Source organism: Anopheles darlingi, chromosome 2 (genome assembly GCF_943734745.1).
Source record: "Anopheles darlingi chromosome 2, idAnoDarlMG_H_01, whole genome shotgun sequence".
NCBI classification, from domain to species: Eukaryota; Metazoa; Arthropoda; class Insecta; order Diptera; family Culicidae; genus Anopheles; species Anopheles darlingi.
Genome location: NC_064874.1, coordinates 5,165,001 through 5,182,500, shown reverse-complemented (window position 1 = coordinate 5,182,500; position 17,500 = coordinate 5,165,001). Strand labels below are relative to the sequence as shown.

Genomic DNA, 17,500 nt, shown 5'->3' with positions numbered 1-17,500 from the left:
TGCTCCACGTAGCACGAACACCTTCGAGTTGTTTCGATAAGAGACACGGACACGCGGCGCTCGCTGGTCGGTAAGTTGCGAGTTGTCTCGTCTGTGAGCCACGCAATGACGACGTAAAGTGAAAGCTACGGAAAACATCCCACCATTCTTAGAGGCTGGCTTTTTAGATCATTTTTTCATTCCCTTGCTTACTGGTCACGGCTTTGTACAAATCTAGTGGTCCAGAGTTTCGCTTATTTACGTTGTTTGCTTTAATGCTTTGCAGAATCATCCGTTATCACCCTTTGCGGACCAACAGAACATTCCGATAGCGGAAACCCCTGCATTTTTCATTAAGGTAGGCATCAATTTTTCTCGTACTGCTTTAATTGCTTGCGGATTTTTAACGAGTTTCCGTACGCTTTCCACAGACACACATTCTGTTCGCTCGTACAACACAACACCTCAGCATAATAATGGCACCCCAGCAGCGAATCAAAGTCGCCAACGAGAAGGCCAGCAAGAACATTACGATGCGTGGCAACGTGCCTAAATCGACGAAGAGCGCCGACGAGAAGTACCCGGTTGGTCCGTGGCTGTTGGCCCTGTTCATCTTCGTCGTGTGCGGTTCCGCGATATTCCAGATCATTCAATCGATCCGCATAGCGTAAGAAGCGTCGTCGGTTGGGCGCGCCACTCAACTACCGCAGTCAGAGCGCCTACTGCAGCAGCATAATCACACAACCTTAACCATTCTGTCTCCCTCGACTTGACACCGTTTGGCTCGGGCTTTTTCTTGGGCCTTTCTCTTGAGCTTAATTGATATTTTTGCTTTCATTTTACCGTCCACTGGAATGGAACTGCAGAACGAGGCGTTCCACCGACGACAACTGATGATCGATTATGGATGGTTCCCCTTCACCACCCCGTATCCCAGCAGTGAGGTGCAGGAGGTGTGCATAGTTTTTAGCTGATTTGTAAACTCGCGTTGCGGCGCGACCCCGGTTTAGTGTTTTTGTGTTGTTGGTTCCATGTAAATTGTACTCCCTCTCTCTCCTTCTCTTTACAAAAGTGCAATGTTTGTTTGTTTAAATTTGAACCCCCCACTGTGTAACAATGCGTCCACGCACTGACTGATGTTTTGTAAATGCTTTTCTGTTTGCAATTAGTACACGGTTGCAAGGCGCAAGTTAGCGTTGAAGAAGAAGAGTGCTTTATTTTCTCCATTTCTCATTCGCACATCATCGGACACCGAATGCCTTGCGCGGTTAACGATAACTCAGAATCAGAGAACAGCTGAAATACGCAGCCAACACATACGTACATTTAGTCGCGCAAATCGCTTGCCCTGGTAGTCTGGCTTTTGTTCCAGACGGGAGGAAATATGCCGCTGGAGGAATATGTGATGCGTGATCTGGGTGTTGAAACAGTAGAATCAGGCAAAAATCCCCCTACCGAGAGCCCCGGACAGTTGAATCTGTGTAGAATCAGAAGAAGTTGAAGCAGGTAACAGGAAACAATGATAACCTCCCCGTGTAATACGCGCCTCAAGCTTTGATCGTGGCCTCGTGCAGTGTTTACGGCGAAACACCACGCGCGATCAAGTGCTTTTTGACCAACTCTCGTCTCTGTCTCATTTCTCGCTGTTACGCGTACGTGTCGTGTGATATACATGCACGGAAAACAAAAAGAAACCCTCACAAAACAACAAAAAAGAAACGCCACTTTCCGACAGCATAATATCCTTTTTCGTATACTTGCTAGAAGGCCACGGCGGTGGCAGAAAAGGCAGATGAAAAATTCAAGTATATACATTAAGAGAAAACGAAAACGGAACACAAATCGACACAACTAATTTGGTGAACAATTATATATTATCAATGTGAAAACACAAACAACGCATTCTGTTTTACCTTGATGTCGCTTGATAATCATCCGAAAGAATGCACGATCTGCGTATTGCGTCGCAATATGCGCTGAAAGACGTAGGTGTGCCAGCATACCGGAGGAGAGGCAGTCATTGCAGTCATTGACATTGGAACTGATTGGCGCGTGCTGTTATCGCTGTTACGCAGTTGGATTCGGCAATATAGGATGTTGGTAGATGCTTAATGGTAAGTGAGGTATGGGGCTGATGGTAAGTGCGGTATGGGGCGGATGGTAAGTGCGGTATGGGGCGTTACATTAACGCTAAGATTACACTGTATTATCAGTTGCCAGGAGCGCTGGAACCTGTGGCACACGTGTAGATTGTTGATACGATTTTGATATCATATAGCGGTGGACTGGCATAACGAAAGGAGCTGATAGATTTAGAATTGTATGATCTATCATAAGCAAGGTCATTTGGGATCGCAATTTAATTGATATAATTGAATGGCATATTAAATAGATATAAAATTGTTTTTCATAACAGTACAAATTTAATATTTGCCTTTTTTGTACCTTTCCACTGATTCTGCTCGATGACTAGTAGTTAGTGTTGCGAAATGATACTCTATGCGTCCGAGTACAACTCCTCGTTTGAGCACCACCACACATTTGTTTTTGTCTTTTTTTCTCAGTTATCCAATGACTGCACGTTAATAGAATAGTTTAACACACCTGTTTGATCTTGATTTTTTTTTAGTTTATTTGGTGTTTAGGTATAATGATTACTTTGTAGAATTATATCGCTTGCCTTCTCTGCTACGGCTATGACGACCGAGTTGGGCGTACCGGAAACGGGTGCTGGAAACACACTGGCATCTACGACACGTAAACCGTTCACTCCGTTGACTCTATGGAATAAAAACGAATGCTGGAATAAACATCTCCTTCCGCGCCATCATGCAACTACTGACTGCTTACCTTAACTGGTTATCTACGACAGACTCCGCGTGCAGCCCCATGGCGGCAGTACCTCCGGGATGATGACCTGTAAGGGCCGTGGTGCGCAGAATACATTCCAGATACCGATCCGACGGTGCACCGGTCTCCGGTGGGCCAAAGTTTGAGCATCGCTTAATGCGTGGCCAATGCAACCGAGCACCGATGCTCTGAAACGCTTGCGTCTCCGCGGTTTTCGCTGCCAATCGAACGGCATTCATCATACACTCGATATCGGATCGATCTTTCAGATAGTTCGGATTGAAGAAAGGTACACTGGTAATGTGCTGGTCACGCAAAAAGATGGCCCCACGGCTGCGCGGTTGGTGGCATGTGCTGAGAAACAGGAACCCTTCCTGGCTGGCATTGCGATAGAAGGGAAAGAACGCCCGGAACGTCTCCTGTCGCATATTGGAAACGTGTCGAAGGGCCTGCTCATCGACGCTTCCCATACCGAACAGGATGACACCGTGGCGTCCACCAAGTGGTCCACCGATACCGGCGATAGCTGTCGTCGCTAGTACCCCTCGACCGTCCCGTAGATACTGCGCGATGGAATCGATCGAAAGCACCTTATCCACGGTCACACTGGCCGTCGCATTGATCGATACAAACAGAGGCAGATTCAAATGGTCGAAGTAATTCTGACCAACCTGTGGTGAATCATGTAGCACTGGGATGCCATGACGTTGTAGCTCCATCTTCGGCCCAATACCTGACAGTTTTAGTAGCTGAGGTGTCTGGAGTGCTCCTGCACTAAGTATGGCCTCACGCTCTACATGTACCATGACCGCTGGTGATGGACCGCCAGAAACAACGTCCGTTCCACCACCATGCAGTAGCAGACCTTTTATACGTTTCGTTTCATCGAAAATCACTTTCGCAACGGTTGTGGACGTGAGTATCGTTAGATTAGGACGACCAAAGGCAGCCCGTAGATGTGCATGATAGCTACTCCAGCGAATGCCATTCCGTATAGTGTATCGGGCCGGTTTGAAGACGTACTCCGGTCCAAGCTCTGCCGGTGCATCGGAGAACACTCTGGCAAGCAGGGATTCCTCTGGATCTACACTCGTTATGTATAAGCCATCCTTCGTGGGGGTTCCTTGTGCACTGTTGAATTGATCTGTGGTAGTGTGTTGGCAGAAGGATATGGTGCCGCTCTTGTCGCTGCTTTCCGCCATGATTGATGAGTAGCGTTGCTATAACAGCGCACAGAATATGATCAAGTTACAGCCATAAGGAATATGCGAAATTTGGACAACCTACCTCGTACAGCTCATCGGGGGCCAAGTTCTGCATACACTCTGCCTCGGTAGCGCCAGTGCTGTGCGCCTCGATGCGTGCCTCTAGTTGGTCCAGATATGGCTTCATTGCCTGCCAGCTCCAATCGAGTGCGCCTAGTCGTTCCCATCGATCGAAATCGCTCGGGGTGCCAGTGAAGTGCAACATATAGTTAATCTGTCCCGAACCTCCCAATCCTTTGCCACGTGGCAATAGTTGTTGCTACTCAGAGTTAGTGGGACATTAAAACATTGAGTCATCCACATAAACCTAGCGCCAATCGTTGGCCTTGCATAATACTTACATTATCATCCAATCCGTGTGAGGAGTACTTTTGAGGGGTTGTCCGGAAAGCCCAATCGTACTTGGTACCCTGCATGGCCGTGCTCATCAAGGGCACGATCGAAGCGGCACCAAAGGTACCACCAGCTTCTATAAGCAGCACGCTAACGTTCGGGTTGCTGGACAACCGGTTTGCCAGCACACATCCTGCCGTTCCGGCACCGACTGAGAATGGAACGGAGGTAGGGAGATTTCATTGATTGGCCCTGAAATAGAGGCTGCCAAGGGTGAGCCTCACCAATGATATAATCAAACGATTGACCATCGATGGAGCGTGGATTCCTTATTTCGTTTGGTATAAGCTCCACACCGAGCCATACCCACAGGAGGAGCAACAAGGAACAGCAAACGGTGCCCACGAGCAAGCTAGCGAGGACAAGTTTCCTAAAACAACCCATCGTAATGCACATCTCCACGATTCACTACCAACTGTGGTGGTTAAATGGAAGTCGCGGCGGTAGCATATAAGAGTGCAAAGCACGGTCTGTGACGTATCGGGGGTATAATCCTATTACCACGATTGGTGCTGTGGTGCCTATGGCGTTAGGGAAACTATTTTTATCCAGCGCAATAATGCCGTAACTCAGCAAAGGAAACATCGTAGGTCAGCGTCACAAATGAAAGATTCTTTATTGTGCGCGATCACTTGTTGTAACATTCCATAATCGTATTCTTAAGCCAAGTCCCCCCCGTTACGCTTTCAACATTTCCTCGTCATCATCCAGCATTTCGGCCGATTCTTCGAGCTGCTTCTCGAGCTTTCGGGCATCGACATACTGGATCTCCTCTTCCGCATCCTCTACACCTTCAACATCCATGAGTAGGGCCGACTGCTGTGCTTCCTCCTTCGCTCGACGCTCCTTGAGACCGATCGCTGGTGAACGGATGAGGGCGATGTTCTTCTGCACATCCACGATGTCACGGTGGATCTCGTGGTCACGGGCCTTCCGCAGTCGCTGCATGATAAAGTGGCACTCGCGCCGGTGCTTGATTTCGTTGATCTTCTTCACCGCCTCGATTGTCTTGTTCCACAGCTCGCGGTTGTACTTGATCGGTACGTTGCGCCGCTTCTCAAACTCGAAGCTAGGATCAACGGTTAGTTCCTTCTCGTGCGTCTTGCGGTACGCCCGGGTCCAGCGGATCTTGCGTGGGTTCTTCTTTTTGTTGAACGCCCGGCGGCACTTTGACCGGCAGAAGCGGAACTCCTAGAAAGCGAGTAGATGAGAGGTGAGTTCAGGAGTACCCGGAACTGTATTAGGTCTATTCCCCCCGGGGGGTGGTCAAATACGCACCTTGCAGTCGTTCCGAACGAAAACACTTCCATGTCCGGGGAAGATTTTGCTGGAGCAAAAGAAGCACGTCTCGATACGCATTTTTCTGGCGCAGTTTTCGTGGTGCGATTTAGAAAAACACAACCACGCTGTCGCCGTAAATAAACAAAAGGACCGTTTTTGACAAGCGACAATGACGTGTCAGTGTTGCCAACCGTGCCGGGAAACTGAAAGTGGTGCTCGGTTTACAGGATCGGGTTCGATTTCAATTCTCGTAATTCAATTTGACTGTTTTTATCGGACCCAGCCACGCTGGTTTTGGACCTACAATTTTATGGTGATTTGCTCCCTGTTCCATGATAGTAACTTTCGTAAAGTATACAACTTTGTAAAAATTTTGTCATAAAAAAGCGCATAGAACTACATCTATACGCACAGTTTGTGTAGTTGTTTTGATAGCGGTGAATATAAATCCAGCGGGAGTGAATAGCGACGGCAAACAAACTGCCACGGAAACAGGAAGTAGGCTCAATCGGCGAACATGCATGTAAGCACGCCAATGCGTGATGATGTGCAGTGCAAATTGATTGCACGCCAACCGGTTGTGTTACCGCGCGTGGCGCATCGTTCATGGCAGATGCATCTATCCCGCGGGAAAGCTAACACTACCGGTACCGCCACAGTGGGTGCCGGTGTCTGGTGTGGTTCTCCTTCTTTATGTCAAGTATATTCCATGTTTCGGTGCGAAAAGCCCTTACATAAAAATCCGCCGCACTCGCCCCGGAACGATCACGCACATACCGTGGTGACACGGCAAGTTAACACCAAAGTACCGTACTGGAAAAAGGTTAATCGAAAAACATTTACCGAAATCGATTCACAGCAGATTATCGCACTTTGGCCATGAACTTGTGAGGAAACTCTGATCATCGTCGCCGAACGCCGTGTGGAATCTGCGAAGTACACACCATGGCGAGGGAAACCAAATCGGAACCCGCCACATGTCGTGGCAGAGCTTGCAGGCATGCCGCCAAACTACCGCGCATACTTCTTCAAACCTTTATAAGTAAACAACATGTTTTCATTTAAAACGGTACATTGCTTTCATCAGAAACTGTTTGTTCCTATCAGCTTACCAAATTATACCAACTTCACCACCAACTTTCATCAACAAATGTTAAGCAAGAGCGAAATGTTACTGTAAAAGATGAGCCGACGGAATCATTATCGATAAGAGTTACCGCTCCCCAAACACAAAGCCCTGGTCAGATCTGTGGCTTAATTAGTGAAATGTTTGTTGGCGAAGGGAATTATGCAGCGAAACGACCGTACCCCATTTACTGTGCCCAAAAGTTGAGCGCATCGCGGCCAGTTACTGCGAGTACTGGGTGAGTATTAGCCGTGCAGCCCGCTGCTCTCAATGGAGCAGCATAAATTGCCCGGTCATTTGTAGTCGGATAATTTGTGTCGAGGTTAGGTTTATGGGTGCGAGTAGTAAAGATGCAAGCCAACTACCACACTGCGTTTGCGGTTTCGACAATAATTAGGATCATACCCAAAGCGTGGTCCTCGCCAAGACCATCGGCGACCAGCCAGCCAACCATCTGCCGGCAGCCGCTCATTGTCATTTACTGCTCAATTCGAAATGCCTCAAATGTCGTGCCTGCAATGTCACCTGGACCGGCGAAGTACCTTATTTGCTTGTTTGCCGTTAGTACATCCGAAAAGGATTTCAAAAGCTGAACCTTGAGTCGCCGATCGTGCTGCTATAATAATAATAATAAAAAAAAAAAACGTTTCGTTTGCGTTTGTCCTTCCCTTTGCGAATCCCTCACACAAGGCTGTCTATTTGATAAAATTTAAATAACGGAGCCAAGCGTTTCTGTTGGGAATCGTTTGACCTCACTGTAGCTCAGTCTAATCCGGGACGCTTCATCTGGCTGTCTAGATCGGTTCGCCACGGATCTACTACATGTCGAGCACGAAAAAGAGACAAACATAGATAGAGAGGTAAAATCCGGACAACGATGAAGCGATCGATTAAATTTATCACCACCATTTTCTGTCTAGGCGATCCAAGTAACCGACGCTCTAACTTTTGTCAAGTTTTTTTCTACCTGTTTTTCTACCTCGGTTAACTGAACCGTATTTGTGTCTAAAAAATGACCGATTTAAACCGTTCTATTACACTGTAAGTGCAAGGATTGATCAAAATCGTCAAGCGGCTCTACGGGTACAGCTGGGGGGTGCGTTTTGTAATTTGCATTACCATCCTTCCATAGCGCTACTGACCATATCTCGGATGTGCCCGATGTTGAGGAAGAGAGTAACGGAGGGGCAGGCAGCAGCAATGAGCTCGATGCTACGTTCGAGTCGCTGATTAGTAACGAGGAAGTGGCTACACCGATGCCCATCGGGGTCACTCCGGTACTATGCTCGACGCCCATCCCCCCTAACCCACAGCTACCGCAGCATGAGCCCGTGAACAAACAGTTTCAGGCCTGCTTCGACGACATCTTCAAATGTGTAATCTGCTTGGGTAAACTGAACGATCCGAATCTGTGCCCGCAATGCTCGAAGATGTACTGCCGGGGCTGCATCCTCGAGTGGTTCATGCTAGGCGATCAATCGTGCCCGAATTGCAAGTTCGCCTTGACGGTTGAGCAGCTGGTAAAGCTGCGTTGGATTGAGGAAATCGAGAAGCTGGAACAAGACCTGCGAACCAATTACTCGGAGAAGGAAACGCTTAAGGGATACCTGAGTGAAGATTCCTATGTGGAGGAGTGCTGCAAGGAGCATCACCTACCGCTGAAGTTCTTCTGCGTCGACTGCCACGAGAGCATCTGCGAGACCTGTGTCACGATTGCCGGCGAGGGAGCGCATGGAGCACACACGTTCAAAGCGGTTACGGTTGTGTACGATCAGGTGCTGAAGGAGATAGCGACCGAGCTCGGGAAGGTGGAAAACTACCGGGAGCAATTGGAGACGGTTTCGGAAAGAATTGCACAAAATATGTCCCTGTTCGATGTTTTGCTGAGTGAGAAGCGCCGCGAGCTGGAGGAGGTCGTTCAGCGCGCGACGAACAACCTGATCCACCAGCACGCCATACAGATACAGAAGCTAAAGGAGCAACAGAAGAAAGTTACTGAAGCGATCGAGATCCTGGATATGAAGCTGGATGGCGTGGAGCACGATTTGGACCAACGCATGAAACCGCAGATGATCAGAATGCATCCGTCGATTATGCAATACTGCCGCGAGATGATGGAGCCACCGTTACCGGACTTTAATCGTATCCGGCTTCCGGTTAGCTTGAAGATGTAAGCAGCGATAGGTGTGGGGTCCATCCATTTAGCGTATGGCATTGATTTCTTTCTTCTCGATCTCATCTCTCACGCCCACAGCTGTATGCCTGTGATCCGCGAGACGGGCGTGTTTGTGGTGGAACGTTTTTCTACCTTTCAGAATAACAAGGTTGTCTACTCGAAGGACTTTAGCGATACCCAGGGACGCATCTGGCACGTCTTGGTTTGGTGTATGGTTACCAAAGATCAGTTTGGAATTTATCTGGAGCTGGTGAGTGGAACGCCCTGCTGGTAAGTTGTCTGATCGTTCTCGCATCGCTTCTTCTCTCAGTGTCCTTTGATCGCTCTTCTAACATGATCGCCCGCTACTTCTCTTTACAGGACGGAGTGTACCTTTAAACTTCTGCACAGGAATCCCGAGAAGACGATCAGCAGAACAATACGCAAGTGCTTTAATCCGCTGGAAGGCTGGGGTTTGCGAAACTTTACAAAGATCAAGTCGCTTAAGGAGAACGGTTATATGCACGACGATGAGCTCGAAATACTCTACAGCATCCGTCCCTGTGCGCCCGTGCCAACCGAGAGTGATGATTCTGCTTCTGATGATGATATGAGCGCTGCTTGACCGCAATGCGAATCCACGATCGAGCAGCAGTTTGTGTTTGTGCTTGAGTTTATTGTTGAATGCGGCGAATCAAATGTCTTTGAGCAGACGAAAGAAGAATGGTAACTTGTTTTTATTAATAGTACTTCGACTGAAGTGTAATAACAATGGTAATAAAGATGTCTTTCGAATTATTTTTTGGCAAACGATCTTAGCACAATGACGATCTTTGTAAGGGGGAAGTGGGGGAGAGCTGGATGCAAATGGAAATCAGACGAACGATTCGCACCTAGCCAAGCCAACTTTTCATGAGTCGGTCATTTTCGACGGATTTCTGCACTTCCTGGTACCTTCTGGTGGGGTCGAATCAAGATGACACTACACCACAGTGCTACAGCGATAGAGCACCGGTCCTGGGACGTTGTAGAAACCTGTTCCCGGTTCCGATGCCACTGCAAGCCAGATCGAATGCCTCGTGAAAGGGGCCACGGATTTATATGTTGGCCTTAGACGATTGCACTCATGAACGTTGAAGTTCACTTGGGGACCTTTTTAGAAGATTGAACATGACCATCGGCACCGACCGTCTGTCTCCTGCGAGACCAACGGAGTACCTGAGTGTGGGCGATGTGCCGGCTTTCCATCCACCTTTCCTCCCGGCACAGCTGGGAAAGGAGGTGATGATGTTGGATTGCGCCATCGGTAGATAATCATGGAAGGAAAATAAATAAACGGCAATCAGGAAGCAACAACCAAACGGAATGTCTGCAGACGGCTCGGACGGTGGAATGCAGATGCGTAAGCACGGTGTGCGGTTGCTTACGTACCGGATCATCACCAGCAGTCTTCTGAGGAGGAGGAGGTGGACGATGATGATGATGATGATGATGCTGGTACCAGCAATTGATGGCCTTTTTAGGATTGATAATACGTTTGTAAGGGGCTCTCGTACACCATTTCTTGAACATATTCATGCTCGGATCACGCTCGCGCCCTCAGTGCTGTGCTTATAGTTACTCGTTACTAGGCACTAGGTACGGATGTGCCAACTACAGTAGGAGCTGCGTTTAATGCAAGAAGCTTTTAACACTTATCTATTGGTTTAGTATTTCAACACAATAATTAAAGATGTATTAATAAATCTTTCCAGCTTCACCTTGTATGTAGTTTAGAAAAAAAATTAAATCAACCATTAGTACCGTTCCACACGCCAACTTCTTATCGTTGATATCAGTTGATAGTGTTTCGCTTGGTAAGCTAGGTTGGTGCTCTTCGAAAAAGGATAAAATTGAAATCGGAAAAGGCATTTTTTCCCCTATGATTCGTTCTTATTCTCACGGAAAGCATGTGTTAGGAAGATTTTTTATGTGAATTTACCACAATTTTTCTTAATTTAAAAAAAAATGAAACAGTTTAAAAAACGCAAAAAAATTAGGACTCATTACGATGATTTGTGTTTGTTGATGTTTTATTTATCAAAATATTTATCAAAATATGATAAACACGCCTTCTAAGCACTGCTGCAATTCTTGTCCATCATCATCATGACTAAACGGCACAATTGATCCGAACAGCATAATTCCTCTCGCGATCGTTCACAAACAATTGATGTTACTGCTGGTTGCAGCGTTCGCTCGGTGCCGGTGCCGATGCACCCCATCACCACATACCAAACCGGTCCAGCGGCTAATACCTAGTGACATAATTTTATTTACACGGCTCCCAACCCCGGGAACTCACGGTTCCGTTTCGAAATGGGGAGCGAGGAGCGACCTAGCGAGCGGTTCGTTAGACGGGCACCGGCTTGATTGATAGAAGCGGTCCAGCTTTCATCGTAACAGCGCCACAGAGATCGTTCGCACTCGCATATTGGCCCAGAGGAGAAGGGGGGGAGCTGTAGCTGCAATAAAATTAACGATGGTACATGAAGAGGATGCTTGGCGTGATATTAGGCGACGGGGTTCGCTCTTCGCTTCGCTGTTAGGGCGCCCCTGCGCTTCCCGCAGCACTTTACCGGCCGGCCATTCACTTTCGCGGGCCCGAGATAAAACTGTCATTCGCGTTTTCGCTGATGGCACACGATAAGGGAAGGTTTTTTGCTGTTGTTATTTGCTATTATTGTTGATGGTGTTTGCGACGCGGATTCGGCGGAGAAGAAGTATTCCTAGAAAAACTCTACCTGCCTTAAAAGACACGCTCTGGAGCAGATTCGGACAGTGCCGCCATGCTACCTGCTGCTGCTACAGCATCACTTTTCAGCTTTCAACCTCTCGCCGGTTGCTATACTTATCCTTGATCACTCAAGGCCTGCTACTTTGTTTTTTTTTTGTTTTAAAATACATTTTAGTACCTAACCGAGGACGTTGCAAGGCGCCAAAGCATCGGTCTCCGAGCGTCTTATCAGCATGTGGTCGCCAACAACATTATTGCCAAGAAATTACCGCTAAAATGTGGATGAATCTTCCCCGGCCACAAACATTAGTAGCGCTGGCAACGAGCTGGCCCGCGGCCCGTATCCAACGACGATCGAACGGCGGTCACTTTCCTTGGATTTACCAGCCTTTCGAAAAGCGACGAACCCCATTTTTCGCACGCATTGATGTCTTTTGTTTCTGCTCTACCGGATGCCGGTGCGATCGGATTGCGGGAGCCGTAAAATGGTGCTTTTCGCATCGATCATCGAACAAGGGAAGTGGAAAGCCAAAGGTCCTACCTCTCACCACTGGAAGAGATCACCAAAAGCAAAAAAAAAATGGCCGCCGATCACAAATGGACCTATCAAAAAAGGTATCAAAATTGATGCTAAAATTATTAGTCCACCGTACCGGTGGTCTCGGTCGGTGACCTTCAGCTGTGCACGGGGCACGGTTGCGGTGTCGCTAGGTCAAAAGATCATTCTCATGATCTCCTTTTTTGGAAGCGAAGATCCAGCGCCTGCAACGCTGATCTGCCAGACCCAAAAGGCTCGACCGTTGCAGCACCGCGCCGCTGCAATGCCGGTGCAGTTCCCAGCGAATGTGAGCAGTGGCCCTGTGACACACTGACGACGCACCAACCGACGCTAATGATCGTCTCCCCTTCGACCCGCTCCCCACCCTCCCCTAAAACCCTTTTTTTCCGTCGACGTATAATACCCTTTCGTTTTGCCTCGTTCGTTTGCTCTTGATTTGAATATTCGCGGTCTGTATCCACGCGAACGCCTTCCGATCGTTTGCGCGCGCTGAGCGACCGAAACATCTACCGAGCCCCCCCCCCCCCCCCCCCTCAGACGAGCTTTTCCATTCAATTGCAACCATTTCTCATTTTCCTCCATTGCACGATACTTTGCACGCGCGGCTTTGTTTCTTCGCTATCGTGGACCCATCGCTTCCACGGCACGCTGCAGCCTCACCCCAGCCACTGGGGTACTTCATCCATTTTCACCTCCAACATCAGCACCAACTACGGTGGTGTGCCGGGTATGTGGCGTGAAGCTGAAGCGGGATGATCTCGAAGTGATATAATTCCAAGCGCCACAGAGGCACAGAGGCACAGCACCCCCGCTGCAGCACCCTATCTCGCTTCCCGTTCGCGATCTGTCTACGAAATTTCTTCGCTTAATTTATTTGATTTCTTGGTCCGCGGTTTGTCTTCCGACGCCTTTTTTTGTGTTCCTCATTTCACCCAACAGCCTACTTCGTGGACGGCCGCTCCAAATCGCTTATTGTTCGCGCTAGTGTTTCGGTTTAATAAGGGAACATAACCCGCCTCGGTTGCTGCTGCTGCTGCTGCTGATGCTGCTACTGCTGCTGTTGGTGAATGCACCAGCAGCAGTGAGAAGCTGCTTCCCCCTCCTGGTGTCTAGTACTAGTTTCTTTTGTCAAAAAAAAAGCGGTCCAACCCGGAGGGGAGGCCAGCGTAATGAATTCATATAATTGCGAACTCTTAAGCGAACTTTTTGATGGCAAAGGAAGCCCCCGCGAAGCAGCAAACGAGACAGGGAGATGCTGGCTGCACTGGCTGCAGTTGGCTGTGAAATCGTGGCCGCGGAATGGAAGCGACTTCGGAATGGCGACCAGTCGGTATCGCGCGCCACGATTCCAGATTATGCTATTTCGACAGCCCAGACAGAGAGAGAGGGAGAGAGATTTGCAAGAAATGGTGCTCCCTGTGTCGATGCTGATCCGTGACCGAGAATGTCCGAGAACAAATTGTAAATTAACCGCTTCGGAGTGGTGAAAGGGGAGGCGCCTTCAAGCGACTGGTGGTGGAGCTACTAAATTCCTGAATCTTGGAGACGCCAATCAATCACCAAATACGCTGACGTAACGTGCATCGATTTGACGGATGGATCGGAGCCGATTTTGATAGTGAATTGTATAATGGAGCGGAGCGAGAGAGGCGAGGAAGCTGAGCGCGTGCCACGGTGGCCACCCGCCAGCAAATAGATGCCCCCACTCCCCTCCTTTCCCTAGAAAAACACGAAGAGAGATGGATCATTAAGATTTGGTCTGATTAGTAGGTCCGCCGATCCGATAACGCTCAAAATCGAGTGTCGTTACTTTTCATGATGATTATTACCTTTTTTTGGGGTGGAATTATTACATGCACCGTGAACCCCTGAATCAACATCGAAGCAGACGCCAACCGTAAATAAAAACAAAAAAAAACACGATACCATAAAAGAGAGCAAACGATAATTGCGTGAGACTCGTTTGTTCTAAAATTGTTGAATGGAGTTGGTGGGTTTTAACCCAACTCAGTGTACCCCCCCCCGGGTGTGGGGCAATATGACGCTTTGTCGTTTGAGTTATCGTAACGTGTCACCCGCCGCTACGGGGTTGTAATTAGATGATGAGTGCGACGAAGTGAAATGGTTTTAAGATTTGCTGTCGGATACACAAAGAGACCGGGCGCCTTCGCGTTTCGTCATCGTAAAACACTCAGCATGCCATGATTGCATGATGGTGCATCGTGCAGGCTGTGGCTACAAATCGGCTGCATAACTTTTGACCCCAAAAAATGCCCTACAATGCGCGACAGCAGTAGGCGCTGCTGCTTCGTTTAGTTTTTTTTCTAATTACGTTGGGGACGTAGATGCAAAAAATAAAAATCCAAGAAACGCTTCCTGTCAAACGCTAGTCGTCTGGTAATGCCCCCTGGCAGGAAGGAGGTTACTCTGATGTCTTATACACTATCTCTCTCTCTCTGTCTTTCACTTGGAGAGCTGCGACGAACGGGGTGAATGTCTCTATACCCGGACCTCGGTTGATTTCTCGTCACCGAAATGGGAATGGAATTTGCGCAACTCAATAAGTTCCGGAGTGGCGCGTTGATCGATAGTATCCGATCCGATCCGGTGCAAGATCTGTCCCCGGTGTGAACCAAAGTGAGTGGATCGGAAACGGAAAGCTAACCCAAAAAACCCGAAGGCCGTATTAAACGGCGAAAGTAAACGGTTTTGCGTTCCGCTCGCCATTTCGACACAACGCGGCTCGCTTATCGCACCGCTTTCGCACTTCCTCGAGGACACTTTACACTTGAGGTTCCCGGCCTCGCGATTCGCGATCGAGTGACGGAAACGTCTGGTCGTCTTCACCTGGACCAAGGAGTATCATTTCGATTATTGTTCCGCGAAACACTCGGCGCCAGGCACATGCGTTAGGCTCATTAGTGAGCTCCATTCTTCGATGGCGACGCTGGTGGAGATGCGCACACACACACACACATGCCCCGCTGAAGATGGCGAGATAATTATGCAACGTTGCGCGCGGCGCTACGAGGTGTTGGAAGCGAAAACCATCATCTTCACCATCTCTTCGTCGAACCGCCGCCGAAGTAGGTTATTCCACTTCCTGCACCTCGCTGGGGTTGTGCAGCGGTTGGCTGGCTGAGAACTCGGAACTCCTGCTTGCGGTGGCTGCGCGGTACGCCGAAAGTGCGCCAATGGCCGTCCTTTGGCCGACACAGCCGAGCGCGACCTTGACGGGGGGCCGGTATAAGTTGAATTTAATTTGCTTCTCCGCGCGCGCGCACTCTCTAATTCGCTTTCGCTTCTTTACATGCTTCTGCTTACTTCCCTTTTACTTGTGACACTGCGGCCCCCGGGGGTCTGCCGCCAATACAAACGCCAAGGTCTGCCGGGGTCGCTCACGATGACATCTTTCACTCGCTGCTCGAGGCGGATCCCGGGGCCCGGGCCCGGCCCAGCTCCGACTGGAGTGTATCGTTCGTGACGTCGAGATGCTGGTCGCCGCCGGCGGCATCGAAGAGCCACTTAGCGATTGGAACAACCCACCGATGGATATCGATCGGTTCGCTCCGGGAGGAGATCGATTTGTGTCACCGTGACACAAGTGGTGCACACATCACCACTACTGGCTACCGGTTGGTAGCGACCACTTCAACTGGTTGTCCGCGACACGCCATCACACGCGGTGATGGAACGGTTCGTCGCAGGTCCTTCACAGTGGCACGGTAGTAATGTGGGTTACGAACACCACGTTGGCCTGTAACCGATGATCGTCATTTATCGGCCACCTACCACCCGCTCGCCCACCATCCTGCTTGAACTGCGTGACCCTCACAACCTGGTTTGGCACCCTGCGTCGTCCGCCTAATTTGTATGTTTGTTTGAGGAGTAGAAGTAGTTGTTGCCGAGCCGCGCACGGTCCACATTCCGTAATTGGAGCACACCACGAACAAAAGCAGATCCGCGCTCTACCTTAAGGTCTTAGGTTCATCTTTACGCACCTTGTAGGCGAGCCTCTCTCTCTCTTTCTGTCTCTCTGTGTTGGTCGAATGCGTTGGATGCGTCCACTCCGAGTGAAGGGAACGTACGCCGTTGTTTGGTCGGAGTCACCAGCAGCCAGCAGCAGCAACCAATGGAGCATCAAGAAGCTGCGCATCTCGAACCGACCCTGTCGTCCATTCGAGCGGTCCGGAAAATGGCCACCGATCGAGCGAACGAAACGTAACCAGCTGTGGGGTACACTACAGCAGCCAGGCAGCCAGGGGAACCCCCTGGCGGTATATGTAATTATGCAAGGTCAAATGGTTAAGACTCTCGCTTTCAAACGGCAGTGCAGTCATCATCATCGCCATCATCGCCATCACCATCATCATCGGCTACGGTGATCATTGTAGTAGCTGGCCGACGTATGAAGCCTGGCCGGCATGACCCCTCGCGGACATGCGAGGTCCGAAGCTGCTTGTGTGTGTTCATCCGCGTCTACAGCGAACGAACCCCAGCGCAGGGTCGCTCCATATCCAACGACCGCGCGCAAGCGCTTCGGAAGAAGATGGATGATGGAACAAAGTGATGATTTGCGTAGCGGATCAGCCTCTGCCAAATTCGATTCCGACGAAAAGTGGCGTCCGTGTGCACTGTCCGAGCCTCTGTCTCGCGACTTGATTCAAGTGGTTATTCATCATCCTGCCCTGGGTTTTGCTGGAATCGGTTCAGTTGAGGCGACCAAGCGTGAGCAAACAGCATAATCTAGCCTTAATCTCCGACGAACGGACTCTAGAAACGTCAAGCTTCGAGGTTTCGAGAGCGTTATGTAAATCCCTCCGCAGCGCCACGGGATCCTTCGTGCTCAGGGCTGACGGTAGGATGGTTCGGTGGCACAAAAATCGATTTATTCTGCTTCTTCTGGCGCTCACGCTCTACCCCTTTCGACCGGGGCTGCAATACTTTGTCCGTCACGCCGAGGTCGGGATAAGGGATTCACTCTCGCCACAAACCTAGCTGCCTACCAGTTTTTCTGCCAATTTCTCGCATCCATCCAGCCGAGCGAGTTTGCCTCAATTGTTGCAGCTTGCGGCAGTTGCGGCTTCGACCCTAGCGGACTGACAGCGGTTTGGTT

The 17,500-nt window shown here is 49.4% G+C and overlaps 4 protein-coding genes across 5 annotated transcripts in view; 2 read left to right on the top strand and 2 right to left on the bottom strand.

Annotated features, from left to right (window-relative positions):
* LOC125952169 (stress-associated endoplasmic reticulum protein 2) overlaps positions 1–1,877 on the top strand; it is a 2,192-nt gene extending 315 nt beyond the window's left edge. Inside the window, exons 1-3 of one of the 2 annotated variants that reach the window (XM_049681482.1) lie at positions 1–70; positions 266–337; positions 411–1,877. The exon at positions 1–70 is cut by the window's left edge and continues 258 nt beyond it. In XM_049681482.1, the coding sequence (XP_049537439.1) occupies positions 456–650 (195 nt within the window). In that variant the 5' untranslated portion in view covers positions 1–70; positions 266–337; positions 411–455 and the 3' untranslated portion in view covers positions 651–1,877. The remainder of the gene's footprint in view (positions 71–265; positions 338–410) is intronic. The other variant, XM_049681481.1, reaches the window with a different exon arrangement.
* Positions 1,878–2,620: 743 nt separating this feature from the next.
* Positions 2,621–4,892, bottom strand: LOC125952140 (neither inactivation nor afterpotential protein G). Its single transcript, XM_049681440.1, has 5 exons — positions 4,712–4,892; positions 4,436–4,638; positions 4,117–4,353; positions 2,830–4,049; positions 2,621–2,759 (listed from the first exon to the last, which is right to left on the bottom strand). Exons 1-5 carry the CDS (start codon positions 4,881–4,883, stop codon positions 2,621–2,623), a joined length of 1,971 nt encoding a protein of 656 aa, XP_049537397.1. The 5' UTR covers positions 4,884–4,892.
* Positions 4,893–5,079: 187 nt separating this feature from the next.
* Positions 5,080–5,910, bottom strand: LOC125952164 (probable ribosome biogenesis protein RLP24). Its single transcript, XM_049681475.1, has 2 exons — positions 5,766–5,910; positions 5,080–5,678 (listed from the first exon to the last, which is right to left on the bottom strand). Exons 1-2 carry the CDS (start codon positions 5,844–5,846, stop codon positions 5,166–5,168), a joined length of 594 nt encoding a protein of 197 aa, XP_049537432.1. The 5' UTR covers positions 5,847–5,910; the 3' UTR covers positions 5,080–5,165.
* A 2,170-nt stretch (positions 5,911–8,080) lies between these two features.
* On the top strand, positions 8,081–9,794 carry LOC125952170 (E3 ubiquitin-protein ligase TRIM37-like). Its single transcript, XM_049681483.1, has 3 exons — positions 8,081–9,064; positions 9,149–9,340; positions 9,431–9,794. The coding sequence occupies exons 1-3, from the start codon at positions 8,151–8,153 to the stop codon at positions 9,672–9,674; spliced, it is 1,350 nt and encodes a 449-aa protein (XP_049537440.1). The 5' UTR covers positions 8,081–8,150; the 3' UTR covers positions 9,675–9,794.
* The last annotated feature ends 7,706 nt before the right edge of the window (positions 9,795–17,500 follow it).

Bases quoted from the DNA above. Each gene is read 5' to 3' on its own strand.
- LOC125952140 (XM_049681440.1), bottom strand. From the start codon at position 4,883: ATGTGCATTACGATGGGTTGTTTTAGGAAACTTGTCCTCGCTAGCTTG. The intron at 4,639-4,711 runs GTGAGGCTCACC...TTCCATTCTCAG, and splicing joins ATCGTTTGATTATATCATTG to TCGGTGCCGGAACGGCAGGA. The intron at 4,354-4,435 runs GTAAGTATTATG...AACTCTGAGTAG, and splicing joins CACACGGATTGGATGATAAT to CAACAACTATTGCCACGTGG.
- LOC125952164 (XM_049681475.1), bottom strand. From the start codon at position 5,846: ATGCGTATCGAGACGTGCTTCTTTTGCTCCAGCAAAATCTTCCCCGGA. The intron at 5,679-5,765 runs GTGCGTATTTGA...CTCGCTTTCTAG, and splicing joins TCGTTCGGAACGACTGCAAG to GAGTTCCGCTTCTGCCGGTC.
- LOC125952170 (XM_049681483.1), top strand. From the start codon at position 8,151: ATGCCCATCGGGGTCACTCCGGTACTATGCTCGACGCCCATCCCCCCT. The intron at 9,065-9,148 runs GTAAGCAGCGAT...TCACGCCCACAG, and splicing joins CTTCCGGTTAGCTTGAAGAT to CTGTATGCCTGTGATCCGCG. The intron at 9,341-9,430 runs GTAAGTTGTCTG...TTCTCTTTACAG, and splicing joins GTGAGTGGAACGCCCTGCTG to GACGGAGTGTACCTTTAAAC.